General features: G+C 55.2%; 1 protein-coding gene across 1 annotated transcript; it reads right to left on the reverse strand.

The window, feature by feature from the left end:
- Positions 1 to 1576: 1576 nt before the first annotated feature.
- TTLL10 (tubulin tyrosine ligase like 10) lies at positions 1577 to 20850 on the reverse strand. The gene is made up of 12 exons (XM_061383115.1): positions 17826 to 20850; positions 17221 to 17301; positions 17009 to 17141; positions 16785 to 16903; positions 16576 to 16705; positions 15360 to 15445; positions 14847 to 15018; positions 13703 to 13874; positions 13022 to 13162; positions 4734 to 4850; positions 4281 to 4374; positions 1577 to 4017 (listed from the first exon to the last, which is right to left on the reverse strand). Exons 1-12 carry the CDS (start codon positions 18397 to 18399, stop codon positions 3569 to 3571), a joined length of 2268 nt encoding a protein of 755 aa, XP_061239099.1. The 5' UTR covers positions 18400 to 20850; the 3' UTR covers positions 1577 to 3568.
- Between the last annotated feature and the right edge of the window lie 3291 nt (positions 20851 to 24141).

Genomic DNA, 24141 nt, shown 5'->3' on the forward strand with positions numbered 1-24141 from the left:
GTCAGGTCCTAGACAGCCTCGCGGGCGGGGAGCGTGTTCCGCTGACTCAGTGCGGAAAGTCCTCGCAGGCGGCTGGTGTGGGAGGAGTGCCCGGAAAGTCAGCCCGTGGGCGGTGGGGTGACGCCAGGTAAGGTGACGTGGAGCAAGCGGGGGATTCCTGCTCCGCAGCGGGCAGGGGACAGGGGGACTTGCCCGGCCCAGCTTTTGGGGGGGTGGGCAGTGAGGACGACTCAGGGACCCCCTGCCACCGGACCGGGCCCTCCCTCCATGCTCCTCTCCTCCCTGCAGAGCACCTCTGCCCCACCAGGCCTGCCCACTACTGGTCACCCCAGCTCCCTCTGCTCACTCCCTGTTCTCCCCACTCCTGGACTCATGTTCCTCCCTGGCAGCCTCCTGGGAGCTGATAGCAAGCTAGACCTGAGCTGAACTGAGGCGCCCCAGCTGAAATCCCACAGAGCAGGAAGGGGCATGGAGGGGCTAGGTTGAGAGGAGGCAGGAGGCTCAGGTGGGTTGTCTAGGGCCGGGTGTGCACGGGCTCCCACCAATCAGAGCCCAGTCACTTTCTCAAGGGAAGCCTGAGCAAGTCCAAGTTGGGAGGAGGGAGGCCCTGGGTGGGCCTGGGATGCAGAGCTCAGGGCAGTGGGAGGCACAGGAGACTCAAGAGTGCTGATATGTGGGGAATGGAGGGGGCTGGTGTGTTGAGGGGCTCCCACCCTCTCCCGCTCAGCCCAGTGTGCTGGGATGGGCACAGGTATAGGTCACGAAGCCCAAGAATGACCCGAAGATGAGATTCTGCCCAGGCCAGCTCCAGCCCCTTGCTGCTCCCCCGGGGAAATCAACCCCAACCAGAGAGGCTCTCCAGCTGCTTAGCTCCTCCTCCTCCTCCTCCCCGTCAGGCTCCACGGTGTGTGTTCAGTCTGATAAGGGCCCAGAGGCCATCCTCTGTTCCCAGAAGTGCTTCCGGCCACAGCAGCGTCCCACCCTCACCTTGCTTGAAAAGGCCCCTGACCCCGGCTTCACTGAGATCTGGACTCAGCCAGTGTGGGACACCCTCCCAAGCGGACAGACACGCCCATAGTGGGCATAGGAAGGGAACTCTTCCTAGACAGCTCCGGATGTCTGCCCTCCCCTGGCCCCAGTCCTCAGGGGGCTGTCCAAAGGCAGGTGGCCCCTGCCTGCCCCCTCACCAATCAGATAGGTCCATGGTGCTAAGTCTGGCCATTCAAGGGCCCTGACCAGGAATCCAGGCCATCATTCCCCCCAATCCCCACCATGGTTTCAGCACCATGGCCACTTCTCTGCAACTGGGCTGAGCTCTGGCTCTGCAGTGGTTTTCAGGGCCCCAAACCCCCACTTCCCAATAAGAAGTGGCCATGCCCTGTGGAGAGGTCTTTCCAGAGACACTGATTTGGGCCATGGCTGTTCTGACCCCTCTATTTGGAGACACGTGGCAGGGAAGAGGGTTTGAGGGGGGCTCCTCTGAGTCCTGTGGGCTCTTTAATGGAAACAGACTCCTGACTGCCAGGGACTGCAGGATCCAGATGGGGGGCAAGCGTGCGGCCATCACCTCTGGGGATGAATGAGCAGCAGGACTACCTCATTTATTGTTACCCAGGTTCTCCGGGTACCAGGGGCCCAAGAGCTGCGGACAGTCCAGGGTTTGGGGTTGCCCAGGGATGTGGGCCCAGTCAGGATGTGCATGTCTCACCCCACCATGGTCCCTGGGGGCCACTGCACCTACTCAGGGCCCAGGGACAATGGAGGCCTCAGAGCAGCTTCCCCTCGAGCGTCGGGTCACCTCTGCAGATACTGCCTTGACTGGCTGGGGATCAGTCTTGCTGGAGGAGAGCTGGAGCATCGAGGGGCAGCACTGTTCTACCATGGGCCAAGTCATGAGCCCCAGGACAGCGTGGGCGAAGGCTCTGTGGGCAGGATGTGAGGAAGGGGCAGGAGAGGCCTGGAGGCTGAGACATGGAGTGTAGAGGCCCCTCAGGGGCGACCAGGGGCTGAGCCTGAGGTGACATGGCTGTGCAGTGACCTTCACCCCAGTAAGGAAAGACTGGTACAGACCCTGAAGACACTGATGTGGGTGCGCTCTGCCCACCCAGGGGGCCACCTCTCCCTGATGGAGACTGGTTTACACTCTCCCCAGCCTCGGGGTGCAGAGCTGGCCATCAGGCTGCAGAAGTGGCAGTGCTGAGCTTGATGCTTCATGGAGAGCCCACCAGACACACTGGTGGGGGGGGGAGGTGCACTCAGGGCTCCTGGATCCTTGTCATATGGTGACAAGTGTGCTTCTGCCCTGGTGACCCTACACTCCTGGCCACAGCAGCAGGACGAGGAGGGAGTGCAGTGTTGGGGATGCGTGGGTGAGCTGTAAGTGACAGGGCAGGTCGGTCCTGGCCTGGGCCCTCACTGGCTCTGTGACCCGGGAGGACTGTCTCTACCTCTCTGAGCCCCAGGTTTCATTTGGCTCTTCTCTCCCTGACTCCCTGACTGACTGCACATCTCCGTGGACTGGCCGGTGGCTCCATGGCCCACGCTGCCCTCTAGCGTGCTCTGGCCCTTGCACGCCTGGGAAAGGAGGGGGAGGGGCAATGGGGGAGGGGAAGACAAGCCCCATTGCCCCTTAGGTCCCACCCGCACTCCAATGCAGATCAGAACAATGGTCCCAGCAGCCCCTTCCACCTGTGGTGGAGCCCACTGGGGTCATGAGTGAGAGTTGGCAGGACAGGAGGAGGGCACGTGACTGATGGGAGAGGTGAGGGTGGGGTATGTGAAAGGCAGCGCAGGAGGAGGGGTGCCAGCTGCAGTGGGCCTAGGGGTGGGTCTGGACTGGGGTCGGTGTGGGATGGTGGGTGTGGAGAGGGGATTATGGCTGGTCCAGGATGCTTGGTGGTAGCGGGTTTCTCCCAGTAGCCTCGGGGTTGGGGCCACAAGGAACATGGGGACATGCTGGCTCGGCACACCCCTCAGGGCTCCGTCCTGCATGACCACGCACCCGCTGCCCACAGTCTGGGTCCTTGGGGCCTCGCAATGCTCTCTGCCTGCTGTATAGCTCCCACCGTGGCACCATTGGGGAGCTCAGGGCCCTGGTGCTCTGAAGCCTCAGAAAGGAGCTGAGCCTGGGCAGGGTGGGGCCTGGTGTGAAGAACCGCTCCTGTGGGGATCTGGAGGGGGCTGTGGGGACCCAGACCCTTGCCTGGGAGACACTGGCTGCCTTTCCCAGGGACCGCAGACTAGGCAGCAGGGGTAGGTGACACGTGAGGCTGCAGGGACCCAGGGTCTTGATGGAGGCAGGCTATAGGTGATGCATGGGGGCCCAGAAACTGGAGAGCGTCACCGGATGGAAGCAGCCCATGATGGGCAAAGTCAGGGGTTCGGATTCAGCGGCTCATCCCTCCACCACCATGTTCCCCCAGGAACGGGTCCCAGCAGTGAAGTAGCGGCTCGAAGGGTTCAGGGAGGCTGCCAGCGGGGGTCTTGGGGCCGGGTGTGCGGGGCAGAGGCCGCGCTTGTAACAAAGTAGCTTTTATAAGTCCCTGGGAGAGCGCCGGTAGCCCGCCCGCTAGGAGCCGCGATGGCCTGCGTTCTTGCGCTCCTCTTCTGCCGGCCCCGGGGAAAGCTCGCGTACCTGGTCCGCGTCGCCCACTCGCGGCTGCCCACCGCCCTGGGCCTCGGGGTCTCCACTCAGGGCGCCGTCGGGGGCGGGGACGGGAGGCCGGGGGCGCCGCTGCGCGGAGGAAGGCCGCACTGGCGCGCCGCCGAGGCCCCGGTGTGGCGCGGGCCTGCGCGCGCCCGGCCGGTCGGTGGCGCGGAGCAGAGGTGGCTCGAGGGGCGCGGCGTCGCAGGTGGGCCGAAGTGGGGGCAGCGGCGGGCGGGGGACGTTGCGGGAGCCCCCCAGGCACGGCCACAGGTCCGTCTCCCCGTTATGCAGGAGCACGAAGCGGCGCTGGGACAGCAGCGGTAGCATCTTCTCGCTGCGTAGGCTCTTCTGGAAGGTCTCCAGCGCCAGGTCTGGGGAGGAGTCGGGGGTGAGCTGGACGCGGAGCCGGGAAGGGCGGTGCGGGGGAAGGGGGACCTCCCACCCCGTCTGGAGGTGACAGGGTGGTGAGGGGTGGGATGGCACCACGCTGGCAGGGAGATGGGGGCATGAGCAGAGGCTGGGGTTGCCACGCAGCCCTCGGGGTGCTGGAGAACTGGGTTTGTGGGCGTCTGAACTTGCAAAGAGCATGTACAGGCAGAGGGGGGCAGTTTGAAGGTCCTGGGGGGTGGCTCACCCAGGGTCTCCATGACCACGCCAGGAATCACTTCTTTCAGGACTTCACAGTTGGTGTGCAGGGCGGGGTTGGAGTTCATTTCCAGCAGCCACACCTGGGCCCAACACTGCTCAGCATCCCGCCCCACCTACCACTTGGCCAGGAGAAGGCTGAGACCCTGGTCCCCATTAAGCCACGTGACCATGAGGTCACTTCTTTTCCATGACCTCACTCCCCCAATTGCCCAAGGTGCTGAGACTCTTGAGGGTCTGAGAGTCTGGCCTTAGGAGTCACCCTAGCTGTAGGAGGAGTGAAACCATAATTATGGACACATCACCTCCAGGGCTAGGGAGGGTGCCTGACTGCCCACCCCAGGGGCCTGCCTGAGTGGTCAGGTGTGCACAGAAGGCCACTGCCTCCTGCACCTGCCTGCCAGCCCCCCCCTCCCCCCGTCCCGGAAAGCCTCAGCAGCACCTTGAAATTTTCATCGATCAAGAAGTCACAGCCGATGAGGTCAAAGTAGCCCAGCTTGCATTCCAGCTTGGCTTTGACAGCCAGGAAGCAGTGGGCCATGATCTGCTGCATCCGCTTCTGTGGGTGGGGCGGGGTAGGGGGGATAGGACGTCACCTGTGGGCCTTGATTACACCCTCCAGGCCTGAGCAGCCACTGCCCATCCCTCACCTGTGCTCCCACCGTGCCCATACTGTCACATTTTCAGGGTCACAGGCTCACAGCCAGAAACTCCTTCACTCTCATTTTATTCATCTAACAAACGTATGGCCCTCCTATTGTGTGACAGGTACTGGTGTGGCAGGAGAGTGGAGAGAGCTTCCGAGGAGTCTCTGCCCTTGAGCAGTTCACTCATAGGAGAGACACAAAAAACTTGATGTGTAAATCATTATGCGCTTTGTATGGTGGACAAAGCCACACATGCTAAACAGGAGAAGCTAAAGCAGGGTGAGAGGTGGGGGGTTCGGGGTGGTGTGGAAAGGGGTATGATCCAGGTGGGCCTCATTGAGAAGAGAGTGAGTAACAGGTGAAGATGAAAGGGGGGAGCTGTGGGATGGGGATGGGACACCTGGCGGGAGCAACAGCTGTAAGTTCGAGCATGCCCAAGGTGTCAGAGGACCAGGGTGATGCTGCTGTGGCTGGAGCAAGCTAGAGAGCAGCAGGATGAGACCAGAGTGGCACCAGTCACTTCTCAGGGCATGGGAAGACCTTGTCTTTCACCCTGAGATCAGAGCTGTGGAGGGTGGTGCACAGGAGGGCGTATCTGACCTGTGCCCTCACAGGGTCCTCTGGCTGCTATGCTGAGAGAGACTGAAGGGGCCTGTTGCAAGGATCTAGGTGAGAAATATGCTGGCTTGTAGAAGCTGAGGTGGTGGGATAGATGCTGGGTCTATATTGGGGTAAAGCCAATGCAACTGATGAAAGGATGTGAGCTGTTAAACAAGAATAAGGGCTGTCCCTAGACGTTTGGTCTGAGACTCTGGGAGGATGGAGCCCTCATCAATCGAGAAGGAGAGTAGGCCCTGGAGGCTGAGACCTCTGTGAGCTTGCAGACGGGGTGCTGATAGGCTTTGGTTCAAGATCAGGGGAGTGGTCAGGGTCCATGTTTAACGTAGAATCTTAAGCATATAGATGGAATTTAAAGTCAGGGGATGTCTGAGAAGGAGAAATGTCATATGATATCCCTTATATAAGCAATGATACAGATGAACTTACAAAACAGAAAGAGACCCACAGACTTAGAGAACAAACTTATGGTTGCTGGTGGAATGGATGGGGGAAGGGATAGTTAGGGAGTTTGGGATGGTCATGTACATTCTGTTATATTTAAAATGGAAAACCAACAAGGACCTATTGTATAGCACAAAGAACTCTGCCCAATATTATGTGGCAGCATGGATGGGAGGTGAGTTTGGGGGAGAATGGATAAATATAGAGATACAGCTGAATTCCTTTGTTATTCACTGGAAACTACCGCACCATTGTTTGTTAATTGGCTTTATCCCAATACAAAATAAGAAGTTAAAAAAAAAAAAAAGTCAGGTGGTATCTGATAAAGACAAAGCGTAGATAAGAGCAGGTAAAGAGTAGAGCCAGGCTGGACGCTGGGCTCCAGAGAGCCGTGGTGGCAGCCCAGGGACCCGCATGGGGGCTAAGAGGAAGTGAGCAAGGTCCTGGAAGCTGTGGGGAGTGAGGGGCTATGTCTGAAGTTGGCTGACAGGTCAAGGAGAAGAGGACCAGGGCTGACCCCTGAGTTTGACAACATGGAGGTCACTCTGGTGAGCGTTTCAGTGAGACAACAGGGAGAAGCCTTGCTGAGCAGGATCAAGAGAGATGAGAGCATCACAAAATGGACAGAAGAAGGGGTCCAGAGATAAGCCATTCCATAAAAACAACCAAAATGGGCCAAATTTGTCAAAATTAACCTTCTTAGAATGCTGGAAATTAACCAAAAGCGTTCAGCAACCTGAAGAGTGTTTATTCAAATAGAATCTTGAATCTTGGTAGGAACAGCAAGATTTGTAGTATTTTAACCTGCTCTAGTATTATTCCCTGCATCCCAGCTCAATGCCTTGAAAAAAGCCTACATTCTTGGTACTGGAGATAGCAGGATTAATCTGTTTGGCAGAGAAGTGTAGTCATTTGTTGTGATGTCTGATGTTTCCTAGGAAGACCTCACTTGAACTAAAGGAAAATACAGGAACAATGTCTTACCAAATAGAGAATATCGGTGAAGAGACAAATTATAAATGAGAGCTGAACAGAAATTCTGGAGTTGAAAAGCATAATAATTGAACAAGACATTTGAGTTGTTTAAAGATAGATCAGTTGAGATTATCCAGTCTAAGGAACAGAAAGTCAAAGGAATGAAGAAAAATGAAGTCACAGAGATCTGTGGAAGGAGATCTAGAAAGAGAGTAAAGGAAGAGGCAGGAAGAATATTTAAAGAAATAATGGTAGTAGGACTTCTCAAATTTGATGAAAAAGAATTTACACATTTGAGGCCAATGAGCTCCAGGTAGGATAAGCTCAAAAATCATATTGTAACCAAACTTTTAAAAGACAAAGACAAACAGAGAATGTTGAAATCAGCAAAGAGAAGTGACGTATCATAAGGGCTTCTCAATAAGACCAACAACCAATTTCCCATTAAAAACCATGGAGTCCAGAAGGCAGTGGGTTGACATATTCAAAATACTGAAAGAAAAATTAAACTGTCAACCAAGAATTGTATATACAGCAAAATTATCCTTCAGAAATAAAAAAGAAATTAAGACATTCTCAAATTTAAAGAACAGATTATCAGTAGTAGAACATTTCTACAGTCCTTCAGACTGAAATGAGAGGACACTAGACAATAATTTGAATTCATGTTAAGAAATTAAGAGCATCCATGAAATAATTACATCAGTTCAGTTCAGTTGCTCAGTTGTGTCCCACTCTGCAACTCCATGGACTGCACGCAGCGTGCCAGGCTTCCCTGTCCATCACCAACTACTGGAGCTTGCTCAAACTCATGTCCATCAAGTCAGTGATGCCATCCAACCATCTTATCCTCCGTTGTCCCCTTCTCCTCCTGCCTTCAATCTTTCCCAGCATCAGTGTCTTTTCCAATGAGTCCGTTCTTCGCATCAGGTGGCCAAAGTGTTGGAGGTGCAGCTTCAGCCTCAGTCCTTCCAATGAATATTCAGGACTGATTTCCTTTAGGATTGACTAGTTGGATCTCCTTGCAGTCCAAGGGACTCTGAAGAGTCTTCTCCAACACCACAGTTCAAAAGCATCAATTCTGTGGTGCTCAGCTTTCTTTATGGTCCAACTCTCACATCCATACACTACTGGCAAAACCATAGCTTTGACTAGATGGACCTTTGTCAGCAAAGTAATGTCTCTCCTCTTTAACATACTGTCTAGTTTGGTCATAGCTTTTCTTCCAAGGAGCAAGTGTCTTTTAATTTCATGGCTGCAGTCACCATCTGCAGTGATTTTGGAGCCCAAGAAAATAAAGTCTGTCACTGTTTCCATTGTTTTATAAGTAACTACATAGTTAAATATAAAAGACACTATACATTCATTTTTTGGTAATTGCCTTTTTCCTTCTGTTTTATTTAAAAGACAATTGCATAAAGCAATAACTATGAATCTACGCTGATGGACACACAATTTAAGGAGTTGTAATTTGTGACAGTAACAGCATAAATGAAGAGATAGAGCTATACAGGAAAAATTTTCTTAAAAACCACTATTGAAATTAACTTGGTTTGAATCCAAACTAGATAGTTTTAAATTAAGATGTTAATGGTAATTCCAAGGGCAGCAATAAGAAAATAACTCAAAAATGTATAGTAAAAGAAATACTAGAAATGGTACACTAGAAAATATTTAACACAAAAGTAGGCAATAATGGAGAAACCAACAAAAAGATATAAGATATATAGAAAATAGCAAAAGAGCAGATACAAATCCTAACTTATCAGTAATTAAATTAAATGTAAATGGATTAAGCTCTCCAGTAAAAGACAAAGATTGGCAGAATGCATCCCCCCCCCACCTCCCATATGCTTTCTATGAGACTCACTTTAGATTCAAAGACAAAGATAGGTTGAAAGTCAAAGAATAAAAAAAGATATATCAGGCAAAAAGTAACCAAAAGAGAGCTGGAACATCTGTACAAATATCAGAGAAAATAGAGTTTAAGGTGAAAATTGAAGACGTTAAAAAAAAGAGAATATTTTCTAATGATAAATCAAGAATATGTAATAATTATACATGCACCTAACAACAGAGCCTAAAAATAGATGAAGCAAAAACTGTCAGAACTGAAAGAAATAGACAATTCAATAATAATAGTTGGAGACTTCATTATGCCATTTTCAATGATAGAACAGCTGTACAGAAGATCAATAAGTAAATACAAGACTTGAGCAACACTATAAATCACCAACCTTGAAGTATATCTATAGAACACTCCACTAAACAGCAGACTACACGTTCTTCTCCAGTGTGCATGCAATATTTTTTAGGATAGACAGTATGTTGAAACATAAAGTAGGGGCTTCACTGGTGGTCCAGTGGTTAAGAATCCATCTGCCAAAGCAGAGGACTTGGATTTGATCTCTGGACCAGGAAGATCCCACATGCCAAGGGGCAACTAAATCTATACACCACAGCTACTGAGTCTGTGCTCTAGAGCCTGTATTCTGCAACAAGAGAAGCCGCCCCAATGAGAAGCTTGTGCATCACAACAAAGAGCAGCCCCCACTCGCTGCAAGTAGAGAAAGTCCCCACTCAGCAACAAAGACTCAGTGCAGCCAAAACAAAAAACATGAAACAAGTTTCAATACTTTTTAAAGGGTTGAAATCATGCAAAATATGTTTTCTGACCACAATGGAATGAAATTAGAAATCAATAAGAGAAAGAAAATTAGAAAATTCACAAATGTGTGGAAGATAACACTCTTAAGCAACAAATGAAAGCAGAATGCACAAAATCTTTTGGGATGCAATAAAAGCAGTGCTCAGAGGGAAATTTATGACTGTGAATGCCTACATTAAACAGGAAGAAAGATCTCAAATCAAATCAATAACCCAATCTTCAACCCTAAGAAAAAAAAAGAAAACTAAACCCAAGCAAGTAGAAGGAAGAAAATAATAAAAATTAGAGTGGATATAAGTGGAATTACAGAATAGAAAGCAATAGAGAAAATCAATGAAACCAAAAGCTGGCTCTTTGAAAAAATCAACAAAACTGACAAACCCTTAGCTAAACTGACCAAGAAAAAGAGGAAAGAAGACTTAAATTACTAAAATCCAGAAAGAAAGACCTTGGGGCTTTCCTGGTGGTCCAGTGGTTAAGACTCTGTGCTGCCAGTGCAGGGGGCATGGGTTTGATACCTGGCCCTGGTGGCTCAGACAGTAGTCTGCCCACAATGCAGGAGACCCAGGTTTCATCCCTGGCTCGGAAAGATCCCCTGGAGAAAGAAATGGCAACCTACTCCAGTATTCTTGCCTGGAAAATTCCATGGACAGAGGAGCCTGGTGGGCTACAGTCCTTGGGGTTGGGAAGAGCTGGACATGAGTGAGTGACTAACACTTTCACTTTCAATGTCAGGGAACTATGGTACGGTATGCCATGTGGTGTGGCCAAAAGAGTAAAAGAAAAAAAATTTTTTTAAAGAAAGACTTTACATAAAGATGAAAATGATTATGAAAAGGATTATAATTGTTCATAAAATACCACGAGCGACCTATATTCCAAACAAATTAGGTAACTTAGAAGAAATGGAAAAATTCCTAGAAAGACAAACTGATAAACTTGACCGGAGAAGAAATAGATAATCTTAGTTACCGCTAACAAATAAAGGTTGAGTTAGTAATAATAATAAAAATAATCCTTCCCACAAAAAAGTCCACAATAAGGTGGCCTCACTGGTGAATTCTTCCAAATATTTAAGGGCTCCCTGGTGGCTCAGATGGTAAAGAATCTGCCGGTAAAGCAAGAGACCTGGGTTTGATCCTTGGGTTAGGAATATCTCCTGGAGAAGAGGATGGTTACTAACTCCAGTATTCTTGCCTGGAGAATTCCACGGGCAGAGGATCTTGATGGGCTACAGTCCATGGGATTGCAAAGAGTCAGACACAACTCAGTAACTAACACAGCTGGCTTCATAAACTACAAATATAGAATAGAAGGGAACATGTTCAAAACCAAATCGACAATAATGCTGTGGACCAATATTGCTTATGAGGGTACACACAAATACCAAACGAAGTACTCGGAAACCCAATTCAGGAGCATATGTAAAGCACAGTATGCTATGTCTGAGTGAGATCTATGCCAGAAATGCAAGAATGATTCAGTCATCACATGAGGGACTTCTCTGGAAGTCCAGTGGTTAAGACTCCCAAGTTTCCAATGCTGGGGGCATGGGTTTGATCCTTTGTCGGGGAAGTAGGATTCCCCTGTGCCTCATAGCATAGCACCCCACCCCCCTCAAAAAAAGAGAAAGAGAATGAAGCTACAGCAACTCAAACAGTATGGTGCTGGCTTAAAGACAGACATACACATCAATAAAATAGAATTAAGAGTCTGGAAATAAACACATATATATCTGGTCAATTGATTTTCAAAAATTTGCCAAGAACAGTCTGACAGATGGTCCTGGGACAATGGAGTAGCTACACACAAGAGACTGAAGCTGGACACTTACCTCACACCATACACAATAATTAACTCAGAGTTAAAACATAGGACTTTTAGAAGAAGCCACAGATGTATCTTTACAACTTGGATTTGGCAGTGGATTCTTAAATATGACACCAAAGCATGAATAACCAAAGAAAAATAGATAAATTGCACTTCACAAAAATTTAAAACTTTAGTGCAAAAAAGGACCTTATCAGGAATCCCCTGGTGGTCTGGTGGTTGGGATTCTGTACTTCCGTTGCAGAGGGCATGGGTTCAACCCTTGGTTTGGGAACTAAGATCCTGCAAGTTGTGAAACAAATGAAAAAGGACATTATCAAGAAAGTGAAAAGAGAACTCACAGGAGAAAATATTTTCAAATCACAACCTGATAAGGGTCTAGCAATCAATATATAAAGAGCTCTACAGCCTAACAGGGACTCCCCAGGTGGTGCTAGTGGTAAAGAATCTGCCTGCCAATGCAGAAGATGCAAAAGATATGGGTTTGATCCCTCAGTCAGGAAGATCCCTTGGAGGAGGGCACAGCAACCCACTCCAGTATTCTTGCCTGGAGAATCCCATGGACAGAGGACCCTGGTGGGCTACAGTCCACAGGGTCGCAAAAAGTCAGATACGACTGAAGTGACTAGGCAAGCATGCGTGCACAGCCTAACAAAGAAAGAGTGGACAACGGAGGTAAGAGAAAGTTTTCTAAAGAAGATACAGAAATGGCTAAGTACATGAAAAGATGCTCAATATCATTATCATTAGAAAAATGCAAATCAACCCCTTAATGAGATAATACTCCTTTATACCCACCGGACAACTATTAAAAAAAGATAGTAAGTATGGGCAAGGATACAGAGAAACTGGAACCATCAGACATTGCTGGTGGGGGTGGGAGCAATTGCAGCCACTGTGGAAAATGTTGGCAGTTCCTCAACGACCATGCAGTTCCCTTCCTAGACCTGTACCCAAGAGCACTGAAATACCTGTTCATGTATGTGAATACTCATAGCAGCATTACTTATGATTGACAAAAAGTAAAAACAACCCAAATGTCTGTCAACTGATGAACGTTTATCCAAACAAATCATGGTCCATTTACACAATGAAATATTATTCAGTCATAAAAAGGAACGAAATGAATCTTGAAGATGTTATGCTCAGTGAAAGAAGCCAGGAAAACCCACATGTTGCGTGATCCCATTGATGTGACATGTCCAGAACAGGGAGATGCGTGAGGACAGAGAGTGGACTAGTGGTTGCCAGGGGCTGGGGAGGGCAGTGGGAGATGACAGTGTTCTGGAACCAGAGGGTGGTGATCATCGTTCAACTCTATGAATACACTAGAAACCACTGAACTGTGCAGTTTCACAGGGTGACCTTTGTTTTGCGTGAATGATCCGTTTGAGAAAGCGAGAGGAGAGGACTCCTAGAGCCAACTGCTGTGGGCACACCCAGAGACAGCCCCGCCCAGGGACCTGCCTGTGGCCCAGCACTCCCCCACCCAGTCAGTCCTGACCCGCATCCCCCTCCCGTCGCCGAGTGGGCGGGGCACACACAAACCGTGAAGGTGGTGAAGACCCAGTCTCGGGGGAGGCCCCTGGTCTTGTGGAACTTGTCATTGATGTAACGGTTGAGGTGCTCCATGCTCCACACCGTGTCCTCCTTGAGCAGCACATACAGGGGACTCTTCTTCTGCATAAACTGGGGGGGAAGGGCAGCACCTGGAGGCCTGTCCCCCATGGAGGCCCCGACGGAGAGCATCACCCTGATGCTGCCATACCCCCACAGGGGGCCTGCTTCTCCTAGACTCCCTGGGCTGGCCCTGCCACCTGAGACCCTCCCCCAGCAACTCCTACCCTTGAGAAGCCCCCCCAGATCCCCCTGGGGGGCCGCTGCCCGTACACATCCCATTGATATCCTTCCTAGGAGACTGCTGCCCTTAGCATCTCTGCACTGAGGTCCTCACCAAGACCCCCATCCTCTGCTCCCACCCCTAGGGTGCCTGATCCACACCCAGAGATGCCTGATCCATACCCAGAGGGAGACAAGCTGGGGTGGGGGGTGGGGGTTGGTGCACGGCTCTCAGTTCTTTCACAGGGTGCCCGCTGTGGCTGAAGGTGAGAGGCATTGCTGACTGCAGGTAGGGCCACCTCCAAGCCTGGGCTGTGTCTACAGCTGGGTTCTTGTCTACATTCTTGAACAGCGATTTTGTCCAAGGCTGCATCTGTGCAGCACATTTACCTGGTTGGTTAAATGGCCACTGAGGTCGCTGGAATGGGGATCATAAAGGCCGAGGGTGAGGCGAGCATAGCCGTGGCCGAAGAAGACCATGTAGGGCATGGCGCAGGCGATGAGCAGGTAGGAGCGCACATCAAACTTCTTCCCGTCCAGCAGCAGCGGGTTCTTGATGTACCTGGGGAGGTGTGGTCAGCCTGGCCCAGGCCCCCACCTGGACCTCTTAGTTCCCCAGCACCCCTGCCACCTGCCTCAGCTGTGAGCTCTGGGTCCCCTATTCCAGTTGAGTGTAATGTCCCCTCGTCAGGGGACATTTCTGAGCCTGAACAGGTCAGGGAACTGAGGAGGAGGGCCTGGCTCCTAGAGCTCAGTCTGCCGGTGTATGACTGGGGTACCTCAGGGCACAGCTCTTGTTAGGAGTTGGGGAGACAGAAGCTTGTTGGCCCCCATGGTCAGAGAAGACTGTCTGGAGGAGGAGGCAGCGATGACCTTGGGCCTTAAAGGGCAGGTGCTTTTGGAGCGACAAGGAGGGATATCCCAGCGGAGCGCACTGAGGTCTGGAGACCCAGAGGCTGGAAGCGCTGCTTATGGTGACTGACAGCAGTTGTGGCAGAAATGAGGTCCCGCTGGTGGAGAGGGAAGTCCAAAGGGAATTTTCTGAGGCTGGACTGTGCCCCTGGTGTGAGGCTGAGGGTCTGGACCTCATCCAGAGGCAGAGGGAGCCCGGGAGGGGGGTCAGCTCTGCCCGAGGGCCTGAAGGCTGCAGCTGGCTGAGGGGAAATGGGGGAGAGGCTGGGGGAGAGGCTGGGGGAGAGGCTGGGCTTACTGCAGGTCAGTGTGCAGGACCCAGGTCAGGGCACAGCTGACCGAGCGCCCCCTGCTCCTCAGTGAACAGGAGCCTGTGGTGTGTGTTGTGGGGGGTGGTGTGTGCAGGACATTTCCTTCCAGCCCTGACAGCAGGAGAAACCCCACTGTTCCTAGCTACACAGAGGCCCAGCATGGGGCACTGAACCTTCCACTTCGAAGAACTCCTCTGTGGGCCCCGCGACCCCCACGGACCCTCACAGGCACCAGCGAGTCAGCCCGGGTCAGCCCCACCCGGGGTCAGCTCCACCCAATCAACGCCCCTCGTGGGGCCCATGAGCAAAACCTCTGCACGACCCGCGCCTGGGGCGCCCGGAATGGCATCTTGCGGTAGATGGGGTCATCCTCGATACTCTGGGTCTTGGCCTGGAGGGTGGTGACTTCCTCCTGGTTCCGGAGCAGAAAGATGCCTTTGCCCTGGTTGGAGGCTGTGGGCTTGCAGATCCACATTTGGGTTTCTGCAGAGAGAGCCATCTGAGCCTGCGGGCCAGATCCTGCCCTGCCCCACCCCTCCCAGCCCTGACTGCTCTCCCAGTCACAGCCCTGCCTACACTCCTTCTAGCCATGGCCTTGGAGCCTGCCAAGCCTTAACCTCCACTAAGGTCCACCATGACACCTCCTTGGCATCACCTTAGTACTAGCCCTGTCCTCACCCAGGTTGGCTCCACCCTTCCCCTTCCTGACCATGCCCCCACCTCAATCTCGCCAGGACCTTGGCCCTGCCCTAATCACACTCCCGCCTTGGTCTAGCCCTGCACCGGTCTCCCCAGAGTGGGCCTGGCGTCCAGTGACTTCTCACCATCAAAGAGGGTGAAGAAAGCCTCTCTCTCATCCCTGATGTCCAGACGGTAGGTCTCTGGGAAAAAGTCTTCCATTTTCAGGACTCTGGGGAAGCAGGGGGTGGGGAAGTCACTGGGAGGGTTGTCCCCTCCCCCGAGCTTGGCTGACCATTCCAGGGGCCTGATCTGGGGGTCGGGGGGTGGTTGGAGGGAGAGTTTCCAGTGGGGCTGGGCTCCAGGGACCCCTGCAGCCTCTGGCGTCGTCTAACACATATCTGCCACCCCAGCTCTTCCCTCTGCAGAATCTTTTCACCTTCTGTTCCCTAGCCAACTTGGGCACACCTGGCTTCTCTGCAGTCTGCCTCACCTGCCTCCGACCCTTCCCACCTCCCAGCTCTTAGGCCTTCGGGAGTGGTCAGTTCAGAGCTGGGTCTCCAGGCCAGGACAGTGACCAGCTTGCAGTGAGTGGTCGGCACAGATCCCCGGCCTGGGATGCCCTTCAGCCCTTACATGGACCTCCAGGCCGACCTTCAGTTTAGGGCAGAATGGCTGAGTGCGTCTACCTCTATGGCCCCAGATGTCCTGAGCTGGTCCACAGGAGCTGTTCCAGGGCGGGTATCATGTCCTTTCCAGATCTGCACCCCAGGGGGGACACAGGACCTGGCCTGAGTGGCTGCTCCGTGTGTGGAGAATGGGTGGGGATGTCGTGGGGGTAGCCTGGTGGTGTGTGGTGTGGTGGACAGACAGATGCCTACAGGGCGATGGTCCAGGGCTGCTGACAGAAATGGTGGAGGCGGACAGCTGGACATGGGGATGTGAAGATGGCCTCGGCGACCAGATGGTGGCTGGTTGTTTGGATGAGTGGGCAGACTTGTTAGTGGCTGGGCAATGAGTGGGTGTGGAGTGGACAGATGAGTGACGATGTGGGCACATGGCGTGGGTAGGCCAAGGGGCAGGAATGGCTGTGGGGTGGACAGCCAGGGTGTGGCGGGCAGTGGAGACAGTACAGGATGCCAGCGGGCGGCTCTGTGGCGGGCATGTGAGGACCGCTGAGGCCATGGGGTGGGTGGGTGGGATGCTGGCAGGTGTTGGGGGGAGACAGATTAGCTGGGTCAGTGGGAAAGCAGGTGGGCGGACAGACTAAGTGGAGGGTGGTCAGGACCAGCGACTGACCCATCGGGTGGGGGTTTGCAGCTGGATGAGTGGGTGCCAGGGGTGGGGGGCAGGGTGGCTCACTTGGTCTGTACGCAGGGGGCTGGCTTGCTGGTCTTGCTCAGGACTCTCGAGTGCTCCCTCAGGGCGCTGAGCAGCCCAATCTTGGTGGTGAGGAGCTTGTTGTTGGGGAGCTGGTACAGCAGCTGCTTGCCTGGCAGAACAGAGCCCGGGCAGCACACGGTGGCACCCCGTGTTTGAGGGCTGCCCACTGAGCCCAGCCCCACCCCTACCTTCCCGGAAGTTGCAGTAGGTGTCTCTGCACTTGACCTCACACCACTTGAGCTTGTAGTCTTCCCGCCGGCTATCTTGGATACGCCGCCAGCCCTTGCTCTTGCAGTAGGAGCTGATTCTGTAGGGGAGGGGCAGTGCTTACCTGGGGGCCGTGGAGCTGGGGAGCACGGCTGGGTAGGGCCTGGGGGCAGTGGGGCAGGGCCCGGATTGAGGGCCCACTCACATGGAGGCCCCGTTGGTCCCTCCGATGTAGAAGAAGGGGCCCTGCCCGGTACCAGGTGGCTGCTTCTCCCTCTCCAGAAAGTGCTTCTCCAGGAGGGCGGCCTGGGGCCTGATGGCTTCAGAGTCGTCCAGCTCTGTGGGCAGGTGGGAAGTCAGAGCCTCTGGCCCACCCGGAAGCTTTCCTGCCCCCTGATGGGCCTTGCCCAAGCCCACCTGCATCTTGGTCCAGCTGGCTTAGCTGATGCAGGAGCCCCTCCTCTCCGTGGCTCCCCATGGGTCTCTCATGGGCCCAGCCTGTGAACAAGGTAGGTTCAAATGGAGGGGAGGGCATTCACTCAGAATCTGGCCGGAGCCCCTAGGCAGTCCCCCAGCCATCTCGGCCCATCTCTGCCCATCTCAGGCCCAGAGGGCCTCCCAGGAAAGGGGGGAGAGTCACCATCATCAAGGGCCAGCTCTGGTATGGGCAGTGTCCCTCCTTACCAACAGGGCAGGGGGCAGAGGCTGAGGTTGAGGCTGGAGCTGGGGGCACACGTGACGCAGGGACATGCCCAGGAGGGTGGGGGTCACAATGTCCATCATGATGTCATGGGTGACCCATGTCAGTCAGGGTAGACCCCTCTTTATGCCTGTTCAGACCCTGACTCTGCTGGCCTCTGCCCTACTTGGCCAGCCTGGATCGCATACCCCATACTTGACTTCCTCCCAGCCCCTTGACTTCCTCCCAGCCCCTCTCCCAGGACAGAGCTGTGTTGTCCCCTGTGAGAAGGCCTTTTTGGGGATGGGGTGCCTGTCCCCAGGAAGGTCCTGGCTGCATTCACCTGGTGCCCGGGCACGGCCCCGCCGGATCCCTGCCATCCTTGACCGCTTGCCTCTCTTTGTGCTGACTTGGGTCCGAGGGGGTGGTCCTCGGCGGTGGAGAAAGTGGGTGCTGCTGCGGGCCACAGATGCTGGGGTTCCTGGGCAGGGGTACCTCTGGGAAGAGATGGCCCCCACCCCTCTGCGGGCCCTGCGGGCAACCTGTTGTCCTAGCCTTGGAACTGGGCACCTGGTCGGGCCCACCCTGTGTGGAGAGGGGTGCTGCCTGGAGTGCTGGACTCCGGTCTGGTTCCGGTCTCTGTGGTGACTGTGGGGTCGGGTGCCCCTTGGGGGCAGGGCCATCTCTGCATCCTGTCTGTCCGGGGCGAGTCCTTCCCTGCAGGGACGGTTCGTCCGTGGTTGACGTCTCTGTACTCGGCCACGGGGCCGGCTGTAAGGAGGGCTGCTGTCAGGCCTGTGGGGCTCGGGGGGAACAGCCTTCAGCGGGCCCCTCCCAGGGTCAGTGGGGCTGTGGGCCCTGCCCCTAGAACGATGCCTCCCTGGGGCACCTTTCTTGACTGGCTGAGTTGGGAACATTTTAGGGAATTTTAGCTATTCCTTGACACGTCCTTCCCAGTTTGGGGGCGGCTCGGGAGGCTAGGGTTTGCCGAAACTGAAGAGCCACAAGCAGTGGAAAGGCCAGCAGCCTGGAGCGTGGGCAGGCACACAGAGGCTCCTCCAAAGAGGACAGTCGCTTTGCAAACAAACCAACTGGTCACCCTAGAGATGCTGACCAAGACCTTTGTCCCCATTTAGGACAGAAGAGGGTAAACTGGGAATAGCTGTCAACCCAGTGACGGGGGCTGGGCGGTGGCTGGGTGCAGGGAGGGTCTCAGCCTTCTGCCAAGAGTGGGGCAAGCTGTGTGGATGACTTTGAGCCCCCTTCCCAGCCCTGCCCCACCCTCCTTAGTGGGGCTGACCCCGCCCAGCATGACGGGTGGGGAGTGGTGCCTGCCGAGAACAGGGAGGGTGCGTGTGGTGTGTACGTGTCTCCACGTTGCCTGAGACCCAAACCTTCTGGGGATGGAGGCCCCCGAGAGGATGACGGGTAATACTACCCCCCAGCACTCCCACCTGAGCAGCTACTGGGTCAACGGACACCTTGCAGAGGCCCCCCAGGTGTCACACATAGACACATAGAGACAGCAGCTGCACAGTCAGGCTCAGAGGAGAGGAGAGGGTGGCTGGGTGGCGAGGGCAGGCAGAAGGCACAGGGACGTGGCCCTAGAGACATGCCAGGGTAGGACTGCCATCCTCACCCGAGAAGAGGGCTGGGCGGTTAGCACAAGGGGACAGACAAGGTGGACCAGCTTGAAGGAATTAAAAACGCGGTACAACCTTGTGGGAAGTTCAAGGCAGGGGCGTGGGTTGGAAAGAAGAATACAAGGAAAGAGCCTTGAAAAGTCTCAAATCAGGAGGTAAGGCTCTGCAGCCAGCCCAGTGTGGCAGGAGGTCTGGGGACAGGATGCTGGGACTCTCTGGGCTGTTGCTCTGTGCCTTGGTTTCCCCACCTGAGAGAGAGTTGAGAGGGTTGCTGTGAAGACAGTTCCTACAAGTGACACGTGCAGATACCTGCCTCGTCACACGTGTTCCAGGAGGGCCTGCCTGACGACAGTGAGGACGGCAACGCCAGGCTGCTGCCAGCAGTGGCCACCCTCAGGGAGCATTGCTGGGGGTTATCGTGTGAGCATGGGGGTGTGGAGGGAGCCCCCAGCCCCACAGCCCAGCACCGGCTAACTTCTGGGTGTCATCTGGACGCAGCAGTGGGCGCTGCCAGAAACAGGAGCCCGGAATTGGGCGTGAGGGCGTGGGTTTCAGAACAAGCCTTGTAAGCCTGGGCCTCTGGCCTGTCTTCACTCTATATTTTATTACTTCCGCAAAGAATTAAACAGGCCGTGAATTACAGTTTCTTGTCATTCAAATGAACAAAGATTAAGAAGAACTCCTCCTCTGGACATACACACTTGTGGTGACTGTGGTGTCCCTGGGCTGCAGGACATGGCTGGTGGGGTTGTGGGCGGGGTCAGGGGGGTCACAGCTACAGCTCCCAGAGCCTTTGTTGAGCAATTGATCTTTTTTTTTGTTTGTTTTGGCCTTATTGCACAGCATGTGAGATCTTAGTTCCCAGACCAGGGATCAAACCCACAACTCTTGCATTGGTAGGTGAAACCATAACCACTGGACCACTGGGGGATGTCCCCACAATCACCTTTCTCAGAGTCTCTCTGACAGACTCATTCTAAATAGAAAGCTTTTGCTGGAAGATGTTCAGGGAATGTTATCACTGGCAATGCAGCTTGGGCAGCCACGGTCCCACAGGCAGGATGGCACCAGGGCTCCCCAAGAGGGCTGCAGCAGAGCAGGGACCGTCAGTGAAAACCCAACTTTATAATGAACTTTTAAAGAAGCCGTTTACCTGGTCAGGTAAAAAGACTGCCAGGTAATGGCACCCTGGTGTGACCAGTGGAAGACCTTGGTGAAGCTGAAGGAAACGTCCAAGAAATGAGAGGCCACCATGTCCTACTGGGCCCATCCCCAGATATACGCTTGGCCACGCGGGCACTTGGGAGTGCTGACTTTGCTCATCCAGCTGGCGCTTTCTGGCCAGGACTAAGCTGTTTGGGGGGATGTGGGTCCCTGTGGATTTTAGGAGGCCATCCTTTTGGAGTTTGGTCCAGGGAGACAGATCTGGTCTTGACCAAAGCAGCTGGTCCTAAGGGGCTGCCACCCCTGGGAGGCCTGCCCTGCTCAGCCCGGCCTGGGCATCTCTGCTCCTCACCCTATGGCCCTGGGTGCTTGGGCCCTCTTCATAGGGGGCTCTGCCCAGCTCTCCCCTCCTCCCCTATTCTCTCTCCCCTCCATTATACTCTTGGACAGAGTCTTAGAGGACCCACAGGGCACTTGTGGGCTGCAGGGCCAGGTAGGGGCCACAGCACAGCTGGCTCCAGCCTTCATGCCCAGCCAGGACCCCGCTGTGGCCTGCCTGTCCCTCTTACCTGCCCCATAAGGTGGTGTGAGCCCTCTGCCCGGGAAACAACAGTGGTGACCAGGCAACTGTCTCCCAGCAACCACGACCCAGTGGCCCAGAGGTGAGCAGGTGGATGGGGAGGGGCTGGAGGCCGGCCCGGGGGCAGGGCAAGGAATGACTGAGGTTGGAAGAGGGGCATTACATGCACAGCCCCAATCCGGGTCCTCCATCCTCCAGGGTCATTCCTGAGCCTTCTCAAGACCCCCAGGTCCATGCCCAGACCACAAGCCTGACCCACTGTGCTTCAGCTGCTACCCTTCACTTCCCCTCACCACAGCCTCAGCATGTGGAGCCCTCACTTAACAAAATGGAAAGTGGGGCTCTGCAGACCCATGCCTCCCCAGTGGTAGATGGGGCTGACAGCCAGGTCTGGGAGTCCAGGGGCAGTGGGAGGGCCTCTGGCTGCCCTGCACGGCCCCTTCCTCCACCCTGCAGAGCCTTGCATGGGTCACCAGGGCGTCTCCCCTTAGAGTGCCTTCACTTGCTTCCTGTAGGGTGGACGGTGGCCCCCTGCAGTATGTGTCCACGTCCTAAGGCCCAGAACCTAGGGATGTGACCTCACTTGGAGAAATGGTCTTGGCAGATGTGATTATCTGATGGGCCCTAAATCCAGCGACCAGCGTCCTCATGAGAGGGAGGCAGAAAGCAGGAGACACAGAGGGGAGAAGCCAGCAGAAGGTGGGCAGTGGCCAGAGGGCCACAGGCCCTGTGGCCACAAGCCTGGGGACACCTGGAGCCCCAGAGGCCAGAAGAGGCAGGAGGGACCCTGCTCATACCTGGACTTCTGACTTCCAGCCTCTAGGACCATGAGAGAAGTCACTTTCGTTGTTTTAAGCTACCAAGTTTGTGTAGTTTGCTGTGGCCACCCCAGGAAATTGATGTGCCCCCTAAGCCCCTCCTCCTGACTCCTCTCAGAGGCTGATGCGCCCTCAGCTGTGTGCTGCCTGTGCCAGGCGCTGGTGGCCTCAGGGCTTAGTTCTGCTGGACTGTGGTCTGAAATCCCTTTGCCCGAGGGTTAGTTAGGAGAGCTCCCCCAACCGAGCTATTGTCTGAGGGGCATCCTGACCTCAGGGCGGTGGGCCCCTGCCTGGGCCTTCAGGGGACAAGCACCCCTGGGTGAGCAGGGGGGCCCCTGGTCACCTGCAGTCCGCTCAGTCTTCCCACTGGCCTGAGCAAAGACTTTTGGAAGTCTGTCCTCCCCAGGAGCCCATGCCCCCATCCTTTCACTTTCCCTTCACTTCTAGAGACCCAGACTCTAGGAACTGGGCCAGCCCACTTCCCCACTCCTCTTGTGGCTCCTCATGGGTTCTCAGGAGGCAGCCCCCTGCCCATGTGGTGACACCAAGAGCTCAGACTCAAAAACTGCCTGTAACTTGAAACTGGTGAAGGAGCCAGCCTGGCGGCAGCCTTTCCCACAACAGCCCACAGCTGGGCCATTGGCCACATCTACAACCTGGAGCAAGGCAGCCCAGCGTGAACTAGCTAGCGTTGCAGGGCAGACGCCTCTCCCCTCTCCTCAGGCCTGGCTGTGCTTGGGCCGAGTACCCTGAGGGCAGTAGGGGACAGTCAGCCCCTCTCTGGGAAAAGGCCCAGTGCCCCTCCTGCAGCGGTAGTTGAGGGTCTTCCCGGCCTCCCACGGGGAACTGGCACCTTTGCCAGGGCTGGAAGTGCTCCTTAGTGGCCCCCATGCAGCCTCTGGCCTCTGGATCCCTCTGCTCAGAGAGGCCCTGCTGTACCCCCACCCCACCCCTGCATCCCCTCCACCCTGCCCCTGTTGTACCCCCACTTCTGCCTCCCCCACCACCACCCCTGCAGCCCCTCCACCTTGCCCCCTGCCCCTGCCGTACCCCCATCTCTGCCTCCCCTACCCCTACCCCTGCAGTCCCTCCACCCCACCCCTGCAGCCCCTCCACCCTGCCCCCCTGCCCCTGCTGTACCCCCACTTCCGCCTCCCCCACGCCCACCCCTGCAGCCCCTCTACTGCTCCGGCTGCTGCAGCACCAGCAGCCCTGCAGACCACATGTCCTTCCCAGAGCCTTCTCGCTGTTTGTGGCTCCTTCTCAGGGACACTCCTCCCCGCATCCCCAGCTTGTCTGGAGCTGCACTGGCTTTCCGAGGGCACTCAGGAAAGAGTAGGCACTGAGGAGGGAGGGAGGGACTGAGAGAGGGGCCTTTCTACCCTGACTCTGGCCGCAGAACCTGGGTCAGAGTCATCAGCCATGGACTGGGACCCTAGGGCCTGCTTAGAATTCTCAGGGAAGGAAGAGGCTCTGGGGGCACAGCCATGAGGCTGTGAGTGGGACTGGCATCCACTGTAGACAGACGATGTCTGGACGTGGAGCAGAGGGGAGGAGGCAGGACCACCAGGGCTTCCAGCGGTACCTGGGTGTGGGGCGTGATGGCCTGGCACCTGGAGAGGCCCTTGACCACCCAAGAGCCAAGTCAGGCCTATGGGGACCCAGGGGAGGAAGGCCAGCACCCTCAGGATCCTGGTGCCACCTGGGGTGGGGGAGAGGGCAGCCTGGGGTGTCTCTGGGGGCACAGGGAGTTGGGGTTGCTTCTATCCTGTACTCCTCATCCCCCACCACTGCCTGGCATAGCGATTAGGGTGCCTCCCTGGAGAGGCTCCTGGGGGGCTCTGGGGGTGTAGCTGCTACAGCCCAGGTCTCTCATGGCCCAGCGGCAGTGCCAACAGCACAAGCCTATCGCGGTGCACCTGAGCTGAACAGGAGCCCCCATGCTTCATTACACCAACAGTCCATTGTGTCTGCGACAGAAAGCCCTCTGGGGGTCCCAGGGCTGGGGTGTCAGGTGTGGCCTCGCCTGGGCGGGAGGGTAGCACTGCTGGGACCCACGGCCCCCGGCGCCCCCTCCACCCAGCATCGGTGAGGGCCCTCCTGTGGCGGTGATGAGGCCGGGGATGGACGGCATTACCAGACAGTATTAGACAGAAGGACCAGATCTAACCGTGTCTGGTAAGACGCCCATCGGCAGGCTTTGGTGCAGGCAGTCTCGTCCGGTGGCCCTTCTGGGAGGGGCTGGGCTTTGCCCACCACCGGCCCTGCGGCACCTTGAGAAAGCAGGAGGGTTCAGCTGGATGGCAGGACCCGTGGAGCCTCCTAGTCTGTGGAGCGGCTCCAGGAGGCCCAGTGGCCCAGCCCAGGATCACCTCGAGGAGAGTTTTCCTGAAGACCTGTCTTCAGAGCGGCCCTGCGGGCACACATGTTTGAGAGCACAGCTGGGGAGCAGTC

This window comes from Bos javanicus, chromosome 16 (genome assembly GCF_032452875.1).
Source record: "Bos javanicus breed banteng chromosome 16, ARS-OSU_banteng_1.0, whole genome shotgun sequence".
Classification (NCBI taxonomy): Eukaryota; Metazoa; Chordata; class Mammalia; order Artiodactyla; family Bovidae; genus Bos; species Bos javanicus.

What these genes read in the sequence shown, in the direction of transcription:
- TTLL10 (XM_061383115.1), bottom strand. Translation starts at nt 18,399, where the DNA reads ATGTTCCCAACTCAGCCAGTCAAGAAAGGTGCCCCAGGGAGGCATCGT. An exon ending in TTTCTTCACCCTCTTTGATG is followed by an intron (nt 15,019 to 15,359) that starts GTGAGAAGTCAC and finishes CTCTCTCTGCAG; the next exon opens with AAACCCAAATGTGGATCTGC. An exon ending in CAGGCGCGGGTCGTGCAGAG is followed by an intron (nt 13,875 to 14,846) that starts GTTTTGCTCATG and finishes ACACCTCCCCAG; the next exon opens with GTACATCAAGAACCCGCTGC.